The sequence below is a fragment of the Canis aureus genome, chromosome X (genome assembly GCF_053574225.1).
Source record: "Canis aureus isolate CA01 chromosome X, VMU_Caureus_v.1.0, whole genome shotgun sequence".
Lineage (NCBI taxonomy): Eukaryota > Metazoa > Chordata > Mammalia > Carnivora > Canidae > Canis > Canis aureus.
This window is the reverse complement of record NC_135649.1, coordinates 73,473,403-73,487,321: the sequence shown is the minus strand read 5'-3', so window position 1 is coordinate 73,487,321 and position 13,919 is coordinate 73,473,403. Positions and strand designations below refer to the sequence as shown.

The 13,919-nt window shown below is 41.2% G+C and overlaps 1 protein-coding gene across 6 annotated transcripts in view; it reads right to left on the bottom strand.

Annotated features, from left to right (window-relative positions):
* The window catches only part of VSIG4 (V-set and immunoglobulin domain containing 4), a 60,513-nt gene extending 53,992 nt beyond the window's left edge, over nt 1–6,521 (bottom strand). For 2 of the 6 annotated variants that reach the window (XM_077890130.1, XM_077890127.1), the window contains exon 1: nt 6,323–6,518. In XM_077890130.1, the coding sequence (XP_077746256.1) occupies nt 6,323–6,377 (55 nt within the window). In that variant the 5' untranslated portion in view covers nt 6,378–6,518. Of the gene's footprint in view, nt 1–6,322 lie in introns of all 6 variants that reach the window. The other 4 variants (XM_077890128.1, XM_077890129.1, XM_077890126.1 and 1 more) reach the window with 4 other exon arrangements.
* Between the last annotated feature and the right edge of the window lie 7,398 nt (nt 6,522–13,919).

Sequence of the window (13,919 nt, the reverse complement as noted above, 5' to 3'; positions counted from 1 at the left end):
GATCAGAGGCCCCGCCCCAGAGCCTCCAGGCCCTGCAGACAGAGAGCTCTGTAGTTACTGTGGGGGCTGAATCCAGGTTTCCAGAGCTGCCACAGCCACTGGGGTTGTTCCTCCAGGGGCCTCACGGGGTAAACAACCCCCTCTGAGCCCTGCACCAGGCTCCCCCAAGTGCTAACACCTGAAAATCAGCACAACAGGCCCCTCCCCCAGAAGACCAGCTAGACGGACAAGTTCCAGGGGAAGCCAAGGGACTTAAAGTATACGGAATCAGAAGATACTCCCCCGTGGTTTTTTTTTTTTTCTTTCTTTTTGATTAATGATTGCTTCCCCCACCCTTTTTCCCCCTTTCTTTATTTTTCTTTCTCTTTTTCTTCTCTTTTTTCCTTTTTTCTTCCTTTTTTCTTTTTCTCTTTTCTTTTCTTCTCTCTTTTTTTCTCCTTTTCCCAATACAACTTGTTTTTAGCCACTCTGCACGGAGCAAAATGACTAGAAGGAAAACCTCACCTCAAAAGAAAAAATCAGAAACAGTCCTCTCTCCCACAGAATTACAAAATCTGGATTATAATTCAATGTCAGAAAGCCAATTCAGAAGCACTATTATACAGCTACTGGTGGCTCTAGAGAAAAGCATAAAGGACTCAAGAGAATTCATGACTGCAGAATTTAGATCCAATCATGCAGAAATTAAAAATGAATTGAATGAGATGCAAACCAAACTAGAAGTCCTAATAATGAGGGTTAATGAGGTGGAAGAACGAGTGAGTGACATAGAAGACAAGTTGATGGCAAAGAGGGAAGCTGAGGAAAAAAGGGACAGACAATTAAAAGACCATGAAGACAGATTAAGGGAAATAAACCACAGCCTGAGGAAGAAAAAACTACGTTTAATTGGGGTTCCCGAGGGTGCCGAAAGGGCCAGAGGGTCAGAATATGTATTTGAACAAATCCTAGCTGAAAACTTTCCTAATCTGGGAAGGGAAACAGGCATTCAGATCAGAGAAATAGAGAGATCCCCTCCCCTAAAATCAATAAAAACTGTTCAACACCTCGACATTTAATAGTGAAGCTTGCAAATTCCAAAGATAAAGAGAAGATCCTTAAAGCAGCAAGAGACAAGAAATCCCTGACTTTTATGGGGAGGAATATTAGGGTAACAGCAGACCTCTCCACAGAGACCTGGCAGGCCAGAAAGTGGTGGCAGGATATATTCAGGGTCCTAAAGGAGAAGAACATGCAACCAAGAATACTTTATCCAGCAAGGCTCTCATTCAAAATGGAAGGAGAGGGGATCCCGGGGTGGCTCAGCGGTTTAGCGCCTGCCTTTGGCCCAGGGCGCGATCCTGGAGTCCCACAATTGAGTCCCACGTCGGGCTCCCTGCATGGAGCCTGCCTCTCCCTCTGCCTGTGTCTCTGCCTCTCTCTATGTCTCTCATAAATAAATAAAATCTTTAAAAAAAATGGAAGGAGAGATAAAGAGCTTCCAAGACAGGCAGGAACTGAAAGAATATGTGAACTCCAAACCAGCTCTGCAAGAAATTTTAAGGGGGACTCTTAAAATTCCCCTTTAAGAAGAAGTTCAGTGGAACAATCCACAAAAACAAGGACTGAATAGATATCATGATGACACTAAACTCATATCTGTCAATAGTAACTCTGAACGTGAACGGGCTTAATGACCCCATCAAAAGGCGCAGGGTTTCAGACTGGATAAAAAAGCAGGACCCATCTATTTGCTGTCTACAAGACACTCATTTTAGACAGAAGGACACCTAAAACCTGAAAATAAAAGGTTGGAGAACCATTTACCATTCAAATGGTCCTCATAAGAAAGCAGGGGTAGCCATCCTTATATCAGATAAACTAAAATTTACCCCAAAGACTGTAGTGAGAGATGAAGAGGGACACTATCTCATACTTAAAGGATCTATCCAGCAAGAGGACTTAACAATCCTCAATATATATGCCCCGAATGTGGGAGCTGCCAAATATTTAAACCAATTAATAGCCAAAGTGAAGAAATAGTTAGATAATAATACACTTATACTTGATGACTTCAATCTAGGTCTTTCTACCCTCAATAGGTCTTCTAAGCACAACATCTCCAAAGAAATGAGAGCTTTAAATGATACACTGGACCAGATGGATTTCACAGATATCTACAGAACTTTACATCCAAACTCAACTGAATACACATTCTTCTCAAGTGCACATGGAACTTACTCCAGAATAGACCACATACTGGGTCACAAATCGGGTCTGAACCTATACCAAAAGATTGGGATCGTCCCCTGCATATTCTCAGACCATAATGCCTTGAAATTAGAACTACATCACAACAAGAAGTTTGGAAGGACCTCAAACACGTGGAGGTTAAGGACCATCCTGCTAAAAGATGAAAGGGTCAACCAGGAAATTTTTCTTTTTTTTATTTTTTATTTATGATAGGCACACAGTGAGAGAGAGAGAGGCAGAGACACAGGCAGAGGGAGAAGCAGGCTCCATGCACCAGGAGCCCGATGTGGGATTCGATCCCGGGTCTCCAGGATGGCGCCCTGGGCCAAAGGCAGGCACCAAACCGCTGCGTCACACAGGGATCCCCAACCAGGAAATTAAGGAAGAATTAAAAAGATTCATGGAAACTAATGAGAATCAAGATACAACCGTTCAAAATCTTTGGGATGCAGCAATAGCAGTCCTAAGGGGGAAATACATCGCAATACAAGCATCCATTCAAAAACTGGAAAGATGTGTGGGAAATATCAGAAAGGGAGACAGAACGTAAAGACTGCTAACTCTGGGAAACGAACTAGGGGTGTTGGAAGGAGAGGAGGGCGGGGGGTGGGAGTGAATGGGTGACTGGCACTGGGGGTTATTCTGTATGTTAGTAAATTGAACACCAATAAAAAAAAACTGGAAAGAACTCAAACACAACAGCTGACCTTACACATAAAGGAGCTAGAGAAAAAACAGCAGATGGACCCTAAGCCCAGCAGAAGAGGAGAGTTAATTAAAATTCGAGCAGAACTCAACGAAATCGAGACCAGAAGAACTGTGGAACAGATCAACAGAACTAGAAGTTGGTTTTTTGAAAGAATTAATAAGAGAGACAAACCGTTAGCCAACCTTATTAAAAAGAAGAGAGAGGAGACTCAAATTAATAAAATCATGAATGAGAAAGGAGAGATCACTACCAACACCAAGGAAATACAAACGATTTTAAAAACATATTATGAACAGCTATACGCCAATAAATTAGGCAATCTAGAAGAAATGGACGCATTCCTGGAAAGCCACAAACTACCAAAACTGGAACAGGAAGAAATAGAAAACCTGAACAGGCCAATAACCAGGGAGGAAATTGAAGCAGTCATCAAAAACCTCCCAAGACACAAGAGTCCAGGGCCAGATGGCTTCCCAGGGGAATTCTATCAAACGTTTAAGGAAGAAATCATACCTATTCTACTAAAGCTGTTTGGAAAGATAGAAAGAGATGGAGTACTTCCAAATTCATTCTATGAGGCCAGCATCACCTTAATTCCAAAACCAGACAAAGACCCCACCAAAAAGGAGAATTACAGACCACTATCCCTGATGCACATGGATGCAAAAATTCTCAACAAGATACTAGCTAATAGAATCAAATAGCACATTAAGAAAATTATTCACCATGACCAAGTAGGATTTATCCCCAGGACACAAGACTGTATCTTTGGTTTACCCCAAAGATACAGATGCAATGAAATGCTGAGACACCTGCACCCCAATATTTATAGCAGCAATGTCCACAATAGCCAAACTGTGGAAGGATCCTCAGTGTCCATCGAAAGATGAATGGATAAAGATGTGGTTTATGTATACAATGGAATATTACTCAGCCATTAGAAACGACAAATACCCACCATTTGCTTCAGCGTGGATGGAACTGGAGGGTATTATGCTGAGTGAAGTAAGTCAATCGGAGAAGGACAAACAGTGTATGGTCTCATTCATTTGGGGAATATAAATAATAGTGAAAGGGAATATAAGGGAAGGGAGAGGAAATGTGTGGGAAATATCAGAAAGGGAGACAGAACATAGACTCCTAACTCTGGGAAACGAACTAGGGGTGGTGGAAGGGGAGGAGGCCGGGGGGTGGGGGTGAGTGGGTGACTGGCACTGAGGGGGACACTTGACGGAATGAGCACTGGGTGTTATTCTGTATGTTGGTAAATTGAACACCAATAAAAAATTAATTTATTAAAAAAAGAAAAAAATTAATTTGAGAAAGAGGGGACAGTACTGAAGCCCATTCTGGATATAGGAACTGGACTTGGAAGAACAAAACCTGGGGCCTATGTAACAATTCTAAAGAAAGGAAAGGCTTTCTGGGCATAGGCCTATTTATAGAGCCAATTCTGGGTCCCTTTTTAAATCTTCCTCTTCTCACCATAGCATAAAGTGAGCTCTTCCCAGAATCCCACATCTCCATGTCTGGCCTCTCTCCCTCTCTTTGGTTGACTCCTGGATAGAATATTAGCTTAGATAATAAGTGTTAATAAAATATTTACAATGTTTATAAAATAAAATTTATTTTTTATTATCATTTATGTTCATATTTTAAAAAAATAATTTATTTTTATTATGATTATTTCAACATGTGTCTTTGACCTAGCAGCTGATTCTGGCCCCTAGAAGCTTTTTAGAAGTGAATCTACAGTTCTAAAATGCTGCTCAGCTGGCAGGGTCCTTTGAGGCCAGCCAAGCTGACCTCCTCACTGTAAAAATAGCCTAGAAACACTGAGATCCAAGGAGAGAGAATGTGTTAATGGTCCAGAGCTTCAGGTTTATAGTGTTGAACACTCCACACAAAAGGAAGACCTGCTTCCAGGTCTAGAGGACTTCACAGGCTGAGGAGGAAACAATATACATGAGAGCACTCACATGTAAACATACACAATTTACCTTTAACATGTACAGGATGTTACCCTGAGTCCCAGTCCTGTCTCTGTATGCATTAGCTCAAGCTAACAGATTTGGAGAAAATAGAAAGGGGTACTCTAAACATGTTAGAGAATGAAAATATTTTATCTGTTAAAGAAAGCACTATTATTTAGTAGTAGTAACTCTGCCACTAATTCTCTGTGGCCTGGAGCCCAGTTTTTCCCTCCCAGGAGACTTAATTTAATATCCCTTTTACCTTTAGGTTCTAGAATTTGATTTGTCACAGATAGAGTAGCACAATTTGAGTCAGCTATGAAAAGCTGAGTTCTTATCACATAGGAGACACCAAGCTAACATACATCTGGCCTCTCCCTCTAAAGATATGGAACAAGCAGAGATTCAGCAAGAACACCTTGGGGTGTTCTTGGGTCTCACTTAGCTATTACTTAGGCTTAGCTACCTAAAAATCTGTCTCAATTCTCATGGATATAAAAGAAGATGGAGAAATACCCAAGGACATAATGTTTCTATGGGATAGTCAGACCTCTTTTAGGATATATATCCAGCATTAATTTCTCAAAGGTAGCCTGGAAAAACTGGTCCATATTCACACGGAAGTGAGTTTCCCCAGGAGGTGGTAAGAAACAAGACTTGTGAAGACCAGTTGAAGGAGTTAGCGCTTGTTTATCTTGGAGAAGAGATGAATCAAGGGGACATGATGTCTGCCCTCAGAACTCTAAAGGGTTGTCACAGCATCGAGGGAGTAGATATGTTCTATGTGTCTCCAAGGAACACAGTTGCAGACTTAGGATAGAAGCCACAAGGAAATGAATTTAGTTAAATACAAGGAAGAACTTCTTAACATTTGGAACTGCCCTTGTATAGACTACATAGTCTGGAAAAGTGGCCAATTCTCAGTCACTGGACATATGTGAACAGATATTATGAGCACTGTTCATAGCAGTGAAGAGTGGGTTTAGGCCAATTTTAAGGTCCAATCTAGCTATTAGACAACATTCCTTCTTTGAAGGTTATGCATCTTAACAAGCATCAAGACCTGGAGACAGAGGGGTTAAGGTATAACTATAGAATTTCAGGTGAAAGAAAATGGAGGAGGGATTTGGGTGGCATTGAGCACCTTCTTAATGTCCCAGAGATATGGCAAGTACTAGAAAATCATGTGGATGTTTTTCAAGAGAGGATCCTTTTCATTTTTTCCCAAACTTACCTCCTGGCTTCTTCAGCAGTCTTCACCTACTCAAAGCTGAAAGAGTCTGCAGCACTATGTGAGAACACTCGCCTATTCAGCAGAAATAGACTTTCCTCAGTAGCCATTCAGTTCCAACCCTCCAGCCTTTTTCCCATGCCAGCAGTGGCAACCAGTCCCCTTCTGCTGCCTTACCATAGGTAACCACTGTTAGGTGGCCCAGGAACAGGAGGCCCAGTAAGAGCCCCATCACAGCCAGAATCCCTTTTGTCCTTTCTTCTAGACTCCTGATATCAAAGTTGCTTAGACTTCTGATGGCTGCCAGCGTCTGTGCCTACTCAGTTCCCTTCCTCCTCTATATCTCTCACTTGGACTCCCAGCCCCATCTCACATTCTCCTTCCTTCCCTATTTCAGCACAAGTCACATGAGCACCTCTTCCCTCCCCTGCCTGGGATTGGAGGTTCAGGGTGAGTGAAGCAATTCTTCCCCCTGCTAGGATATTGACTTGACTTTCCATGGAACCAATAGGTCTCTCTGGTCTTTGGTCTCCCAGGCTGTGTTTATTTTGAGTTTCTTCCACAAGACTCAGAGGTTTGAGGGGGGTGACCTTTGGGATGAGTTTTCTCTCTCCAATATAGGGGTATTTTCCTTTTTGGTGGGCCTGGGAGGAGAGATCAACATTGCTGACCTGTACAATATTCAGCAGTCAACTTCTGCGTGATACACCTATGCAAATGAACAGTCTTGGGAGTTGGTGCCTGTGGCTTCAGATTTTAAGAGATTAAGCGTATGAAAGAGCTTTCTACAAATTAAGGCTTAAATAATTGGCAAGCCCGTGGGTAAAGTTGCATGAGGGATATATACTCCCATATCTCATATTCAGAAAGCTCTTTGAATCACTTTTCTCCAATAGCTCTACCTCTTTGGTGGTAAGTGTGCTCATTAGGATTCTATTATTTATTTCTTTAAATATTTTATTTATTTGAGAGAGAGAAGCAGGCTCCATGCAGGGAGCCTGATGTGGGACTCGATCCCGGGACTCCAGGATCACACCCTGGGTGGGAGTCAGGCACTAAACTGTTGAGCCACCCAGGGATCCTGTTTATTTTTTAAAGGGAAAGCTAAGCTTAACATCTAGTGTACTCACCCATTCACCTGGTAGTGGTATGCTCTATTAGGTTGAACTTTTCAATTTCTGTCTGGCCTGGTGATTGTATTTTTGAACTACCTCTGGCCTCTTATTAGGACTTTCTAGATGTGAAGGTAAAGAAATGTCCTAGGAAACATGCACAGCATTTCTTTGGGGAAGAATTTCAATCATACAGTGGGATCAGTAGCCCTGAGAAGAACATTGAAGAGGAAGTCAGGAAACTTGGAGAAGAGCCTGGCTCTGCATCTACTTCATTCTGAGAATTTGAGCAAGTTAAATCTGAACATCAGCTTCCTCAATTACAACCAAGGCACTATTAGATTTGATGTTTATAGCATTTCAGATTTTTAAAAATCAAACTACACAATACATACAATAACAACAATAAAAATGATAGCCACTATCTTTTTTATTGGAGTTCAATTTGCCAACATATACCATAACACCCAGTGCTCATCCAGCCAAGTGCCCATAAGTGAATTCTTTATAATTAAGTCTGATTTTGATTTCTCTCTCTCCTTCACTGCCTCTCTTTCCCTTTGCTCACTTGTTTTGTTTTTCAAATTCCATATACAAGTGAAATCATATTCTATTTGTCTTTCTCTGACTATTTCATTTAGCATTATACTCTCTAGCTCCATCCATGCTGTTGCACATGACAAGATTTTATTCTTTTATTTTATTTTTATTTATTTATATATATTTATTATTTTATTTTATTATTTTTCTTTTTAAAGATTTTATTTATTTGTTCACTACAGACACACACACACACACACACACACACACACACACACAGAGGCAGAGGCAGAGGCAGAGGGAGAAGCAGGCTCCATGCAGGGAGCCCAACATGGGACTGGATCCCGGGTCTCCAGGATCATACCCTGGGCTGAAGGCGGCGCTAAACTGCTGGGCCACCAGGCTGCCCTTATTTTATCATTTTATTTTTAATTTTTTATATCTTATTATTTAGTTATTTATTCATGAGAGACACACACATTGACAGAGGCAGAGACAGAGGCAGAGGGAGAAGCAGGCTTCATGCAGGGAGCCTGATCGGCTCGGGGCTCCGGCTCTGGCTCCATCCGGGATTCCGGGATCATGTCCTGAGCCAAAGGCAGACGCTGGACCACCGAGCCACCCAGGTATCCCAGCTATAAATATCTTCTTAGTCGTTCATGAATCAATGAACACTTAGGCGGCTTCCATGTCTGGGCTATTGTAAATAATGCTCTGGAAAATAGAGGTGCATGTATCTCTTTGAATTAGGATATTCATTGGTAATTGAATTGGTATTCATTGGGTAAATACCTAGTAGTGGAATAGCTGGATCATAGGGCAGTTTTATTCTTAACTTTTTTAAAAAAATATTTTATTTATTTATTTATTTATTTATTTATTTATTTATTTATTTATTTATTCTTGAGAGACAGAGAGAGAGAGTGTGTGTGTGAGAGAGAGAGAGAGAGGGAGGCAGAGAGAGGAGCAGGCTCCATGCAGGGAGCCTGACGTGGGATTCGAAACCAGGACTCCAGGATCACACCCTGGGCTGAAGGCAGTGCTAAACCGCTGCACCACCCGGACTGCTCTATTTTTAATTTTTTGAGGAACCCCCATGCTGTTTTTACAGAGTGTCTGCACAAGTTTGCATTCCTACAAAGAGTGCAAGAGGATTATACTTCCACTACATCTTCACCAACACCTGTTGTTTTCTGTTGTTGATTTTAGCCGCTCTGACAGCTGTGAGGTGATACCTCATTGTAGTTTTGATTTGAATTTCCCTGATGATTAGCACTGCTCAGCATCTTTGCATGTGTCTGTTAGTCACCTGTATGTGGACTTGGAAAAATGTCTATTCATGTCTTCTGCTCATTCTTAATTTTTAAATTTTTATTTATCTTTTATTTTTTTATTGGAGTTCAATTTGCCAACATATACCATAACACCCAGCGCTCATCCCGCCAAGTGCCCCCCTCAGTGCCCATCACCTAGTCACCGCAACCCCCCGCTCACTTCCCCTTCCACTGCCCCTTGTTCAATTCCCAGAGTTAAGTCTCTCATGTTTTCTCACCCTCACTGATATTTTCACTCATTTTCTCTACTTTCCCTTCATTACCTTACACTAATTTTTATATTCCCCAAATGAATGAGACCATATAATGTTTGTCGTTTTCTGACTGACTTATTTTATTCAGCATAATACCCGCCAGGTCCCTCCACGTCGAAGCAAATGGTAGGTATTCGTCATTTCTAATGGCTGAATAATATTCCATTGTATACATAGACCACATATTCTTTGTCCATTCATCTTTCGATGGACACCGATGCTCCTTCCACAGTTTGGCTATTGTGGACGTTGCTGCTATAAACACTGGGGTGCAGGTGTCCTGGCGTTACACTGCATCTGTAACTTTGGGGTAAATCCCCAGCAGTGCAATTGCAGGGTCATAAGGCAGATCTATTTTTAACTCTTTGAGGAACTTCCACACAGTTTTCCAGAGTGGCTGCACCAGTTCACATTCCAACCAACAATGCAAGACAGTTCCCCTTTCTCCACATCCTCTCCAACATTTGTTGTTTCCTGTTTTGTTAATTTTCCCCATTCTCACTAGTGTGAGATGGTATCTCATTGTGGTTTTGATTTGTGTTTCCCTGATGGCCACTGATGCAGAGCATTTTTTCATTTGCTTGTTGGCCATGTCTATGTCTTCCTCTGTGAGATTTCTGTTCATGTCTTTTGCCCATTTCAGGATTGGATTTTTTGTTTCTTTTCTACTGAGTTGAATAAGTTCTTTATAGATCTTGGATACTAATCCTTTTTCTGATAAGTTATTTGCAAATATCTTCTCCCATTCTGTAGGTTGTCTTTTAGTTTTGTTGACTGTTTCTTTTGCTGTGAAGAGGCTTCTTATCTTGATGAAGTCCCAATAATTCATTTTTGCTTTAGTTTCTCTTCCCTTCATGGATGTATCTTGCAAGAAGTTACTATGGCCAAGTTCAAAAAGGGTGTTGCCTGTGTTCTCCTCTAGGATTTTGATGGAATCTTGTCTCACATTTAGCTCTTTCATCCATTTTGAGCTTATCTTTGTGTATGGTGTAAGAGAATGGTCTAGTTTCATTCTTCTACATGTGCATGTCCAATTTTCCCAGCACCATTTATTGAAGTGACTGTCCTTGTTCCAGTGGATAGTCTTTCCTTCTTTGTTGAATATTAGTAGACCAGAGAGTTGAGGGACCATTTCTGGGTTCTCTATTCTATTCCATTGATTTATGTGTCTGTTTTTGTGCCAGTTCCACACTGTCTTGATGACCACAGCTTTGTAGCACAACCTGAAATCTGGCATTGTGATGCCCCCAGCTATGGTTTTCTTTTTTAATATGCCCCTGGCTATTCAGGGTCTTTTCTGATTCCACACAAATCTTAAGATGATTTGTTCCAACTCTCTTAAAGAAGTCCATGGTATTTTGATAGGGATTGCATTAAATGTGTAAATTGCCCTGGGTATCATTGATATTTTCACAATATCAGTTCTTCCAATTCATGAGCATGGAATATTTTTCCATCTCTTTGTGTCTTCCTCAATTTCTTTCAGAAGTGTTGTGTGGTATTTAGGGTATAGATCTTTACGGCTTTGGTTAGGTTTATTACTAGGTATCTTGTGCTTTCAGGTGGATTTTCAATGGGACTGACTCCTTCATTTCTCTTTCTTCAGTCTCATTGTTAGTGTATAGAAATGCCACTGACTTCGGGGCATTGATTTTGTATCCTGCCACACTGCTGAATTGCTGTATGAGTTCTAGCAATCTTGGAGTGGAGTCTTTTGGGTTTTCTATGTACAGTGTCATGTCATCTGCAAAGAGGGAGAGTTTGATTTCTTCTTTTCCAATTTGAATGCCTTTCATTTATTTTTATGGCCTGATTGCTGAGGCTAGGACTTCTAGTAGTATGTTGAATAGCAGTGGTGAGAGTGGACATCCCTGTCTTGTTCCTGATTTTAGGGGAAAGGCTCCCAGTGTTTCCCCATTGAGAATGATATTTGCTGTGGGCTTTTCATAGATGTCTTTTAAGATGCTGAGGAATGTTCCTTCTATCCCTACACTCTCAAGAGTTTTGATGAGGAATGGATGCTGTGTTTTGTCAAAAGCTTTCTCTGCATCTATGGAGAGGATCATATGGTTCTTGTTTTTTCCCTTGCTGATATGATCTATCACATTAATTGCTTTATGAGTGCTGAAGCAGCCCTGCATCCCACTCAATGCAGCCCATTTATCCAAGTGGATAAATCCCACTTGGTCATGGTGAATAATCTTCTTTTTATTGTTGGATCCTATTGGCTAGTATCTTGTTGAGAATTTTTGCATCTATGTTCAACAGGGATATTGGTCTATAATTCTCCTTTTTGGTGGGGTCTTTGGTTTTGGAATTAAGGTGATGCTGGCCTCAATTAACAAGTTTGGAAGTATTCCATCTCTTTCTATTTTTCCGAACAGCTTTAGTAGAATAGGTATGGTTTCTTCTTTAGATGTTTGATAGAATTACCCTGGGAAGCCATCTGGCCCTGGACTTTTGTGTCTTGGGAGGTTTTTGATGACTGCTTCAAATTCCACCCTGGTTATCGGCCTGTTCAGGTTTTCTATTTCTTCCTGTTCCAGTTTTGGTAGTTTGTGGTCTTCCAGAAATGCATCCATTTCTCCTAGATTGCCTTATTTATTGGCATGTAGCTGCTCATAATACGTTTATAAATTGTTTGTATTTCCTTGGTATTGGTGGTGATCTCTCCTTTCTCATTCATGATTTTATTTATTTAAGTCTCTTCTCTCTTCTTTTTAATAAGGCAGGCTAATGGTTTATCTATCTTATTAATTCTTTCAAAGAACCAACCCCTGTTTTTTTTTTTTTTTAATCTCTTTCACAGTTCTTCTGGTCTCTATTTCATTGCGTTCTGCTCAAATCTTTATTAACTCTCTTCTTCTGCTGGGTGTAGGACCTATTTGTTGTTTTTTCTCCAGCTTCTTTAGGGGGAAAGTTAGCTTTTGTACTTGAGTTCTTTCCAGTTTTTGGATGGATGCATGTATTGTAATGTATTTCCCCCTCAGGACTGCTTTTGCTGTATTCCAAATGTTTTGAACAGTTGTATCTTCATTCTCAGTAGTTTCCATGAATCTTTTAAATTATTCCTTAATTTCCTCGTTAACACTTTCATTGTTTAGCAGGATGGTCCTTAATGTCCATGTGTTTGAAATCCTTCCAAACTTTTTCTTGTGATTTAGTTCTAATTTCAAAGCATTATAGTATGAAAATATACAGGGACGATCCCAATCTTTTGGTTTCGGTTAAGACCTGATTTGTGACCCAGTATGTGGTCTATTCTGGAGAAAGTTCCATGTGCACTTGAGAAGAATGTGTATTCAGTTGAGTTTGGACTAAAAGTTCTGTAGATATCTGTGAAATCCATCTGGTCCAGTGTATCATCTAAAGCTCTCGTTTCTTTCTTTCTTTTTTTTAAAGATTTTATTTATTTATCCATGAGAGACAAGAGAGGCAGAGAAGCAGGCTCCACGCAGGGCGCCCAATGTGGGACTCGATCTTGGGTCCCCAGGATCTCACCCTGGGCCGAAGGCAATGCTAAACGGCTGAGCCACCAGGGCGCCCAGTTTCGTCATTGTTCCTTTTTTTTTAAAATTTTTTTTATTTCTTTATTTTTTATATTTTATGACAGCCACAGAGAGAGAGAGAGAGAGAAAGAGAGGCAGAGACATAGGCAGAGGGAGAAGCAGGCTCCATGCGCCAGGAGCCCGACGTGGGATTCGATCCCGGGTCTCCAGGATCACGCCCTGGGCCAAAGGCAGGCGCCAAACCGCTGCGCCACCCAGGGATCCCCCCCCCTTTTTTTAAATAAATTTATTTTTTATTGGTGTTCAATTTACCAACATACAGAATAACACCCAGTGCTCATCCCGTCAAGTGCCCCCCTCAGTACCCGTCACCCAGTCTCCCCTACCATCGGCCCTCCTCCCCTTCCACCACCCCTAGTTCGTTTCCCAGAGTTAGGAGTCTTTATGTTCTGTCTCCCTTTCTGATATTTCCCAAACATTTCTTCTCCCTTCCCTTATATTCCATTTCACTATTCTTTATTTTCCTCAAATGAATGAGAACATATAATGTTTGTCCTTCTCCGATTGACTTACTTCACTCAGGATAATACCCTCCAGTTCCATCCACGTTGAAGCAAATGGTGGGGATTTGTCGTTTCTAATGGCTAATATTCCATTGTATAGATATACCACATCTTCTTTATCCATTCCTCTTTCGATGGACACCGAGGCTCCTTCCACAGTTTGGCTAGTGTGGACATTGCTGCTAGAAACATCAGGGTGCAGGTGTCCTGGCATTTCACTGCATCTGTATCTTTGAGATAAAATCCCAGCAGTGCAATTGCTTGGTGTAGGGCAGGTCTATTTTTAACTCTTTGAGGAACCTCCACACAGTTTTCCAGAAAGGCTGCACCAGTTCACATTCCCACCAACAGTGTAAGAGGGTTCCCTTTTCTCCGCATCCTCTCCAACATTTGTTGTTTCCTGCCTTGTTAATTTTCCCCATTCTCCCTGGTGTGAAGTGGTATCTCATTGTGGTTTTGATT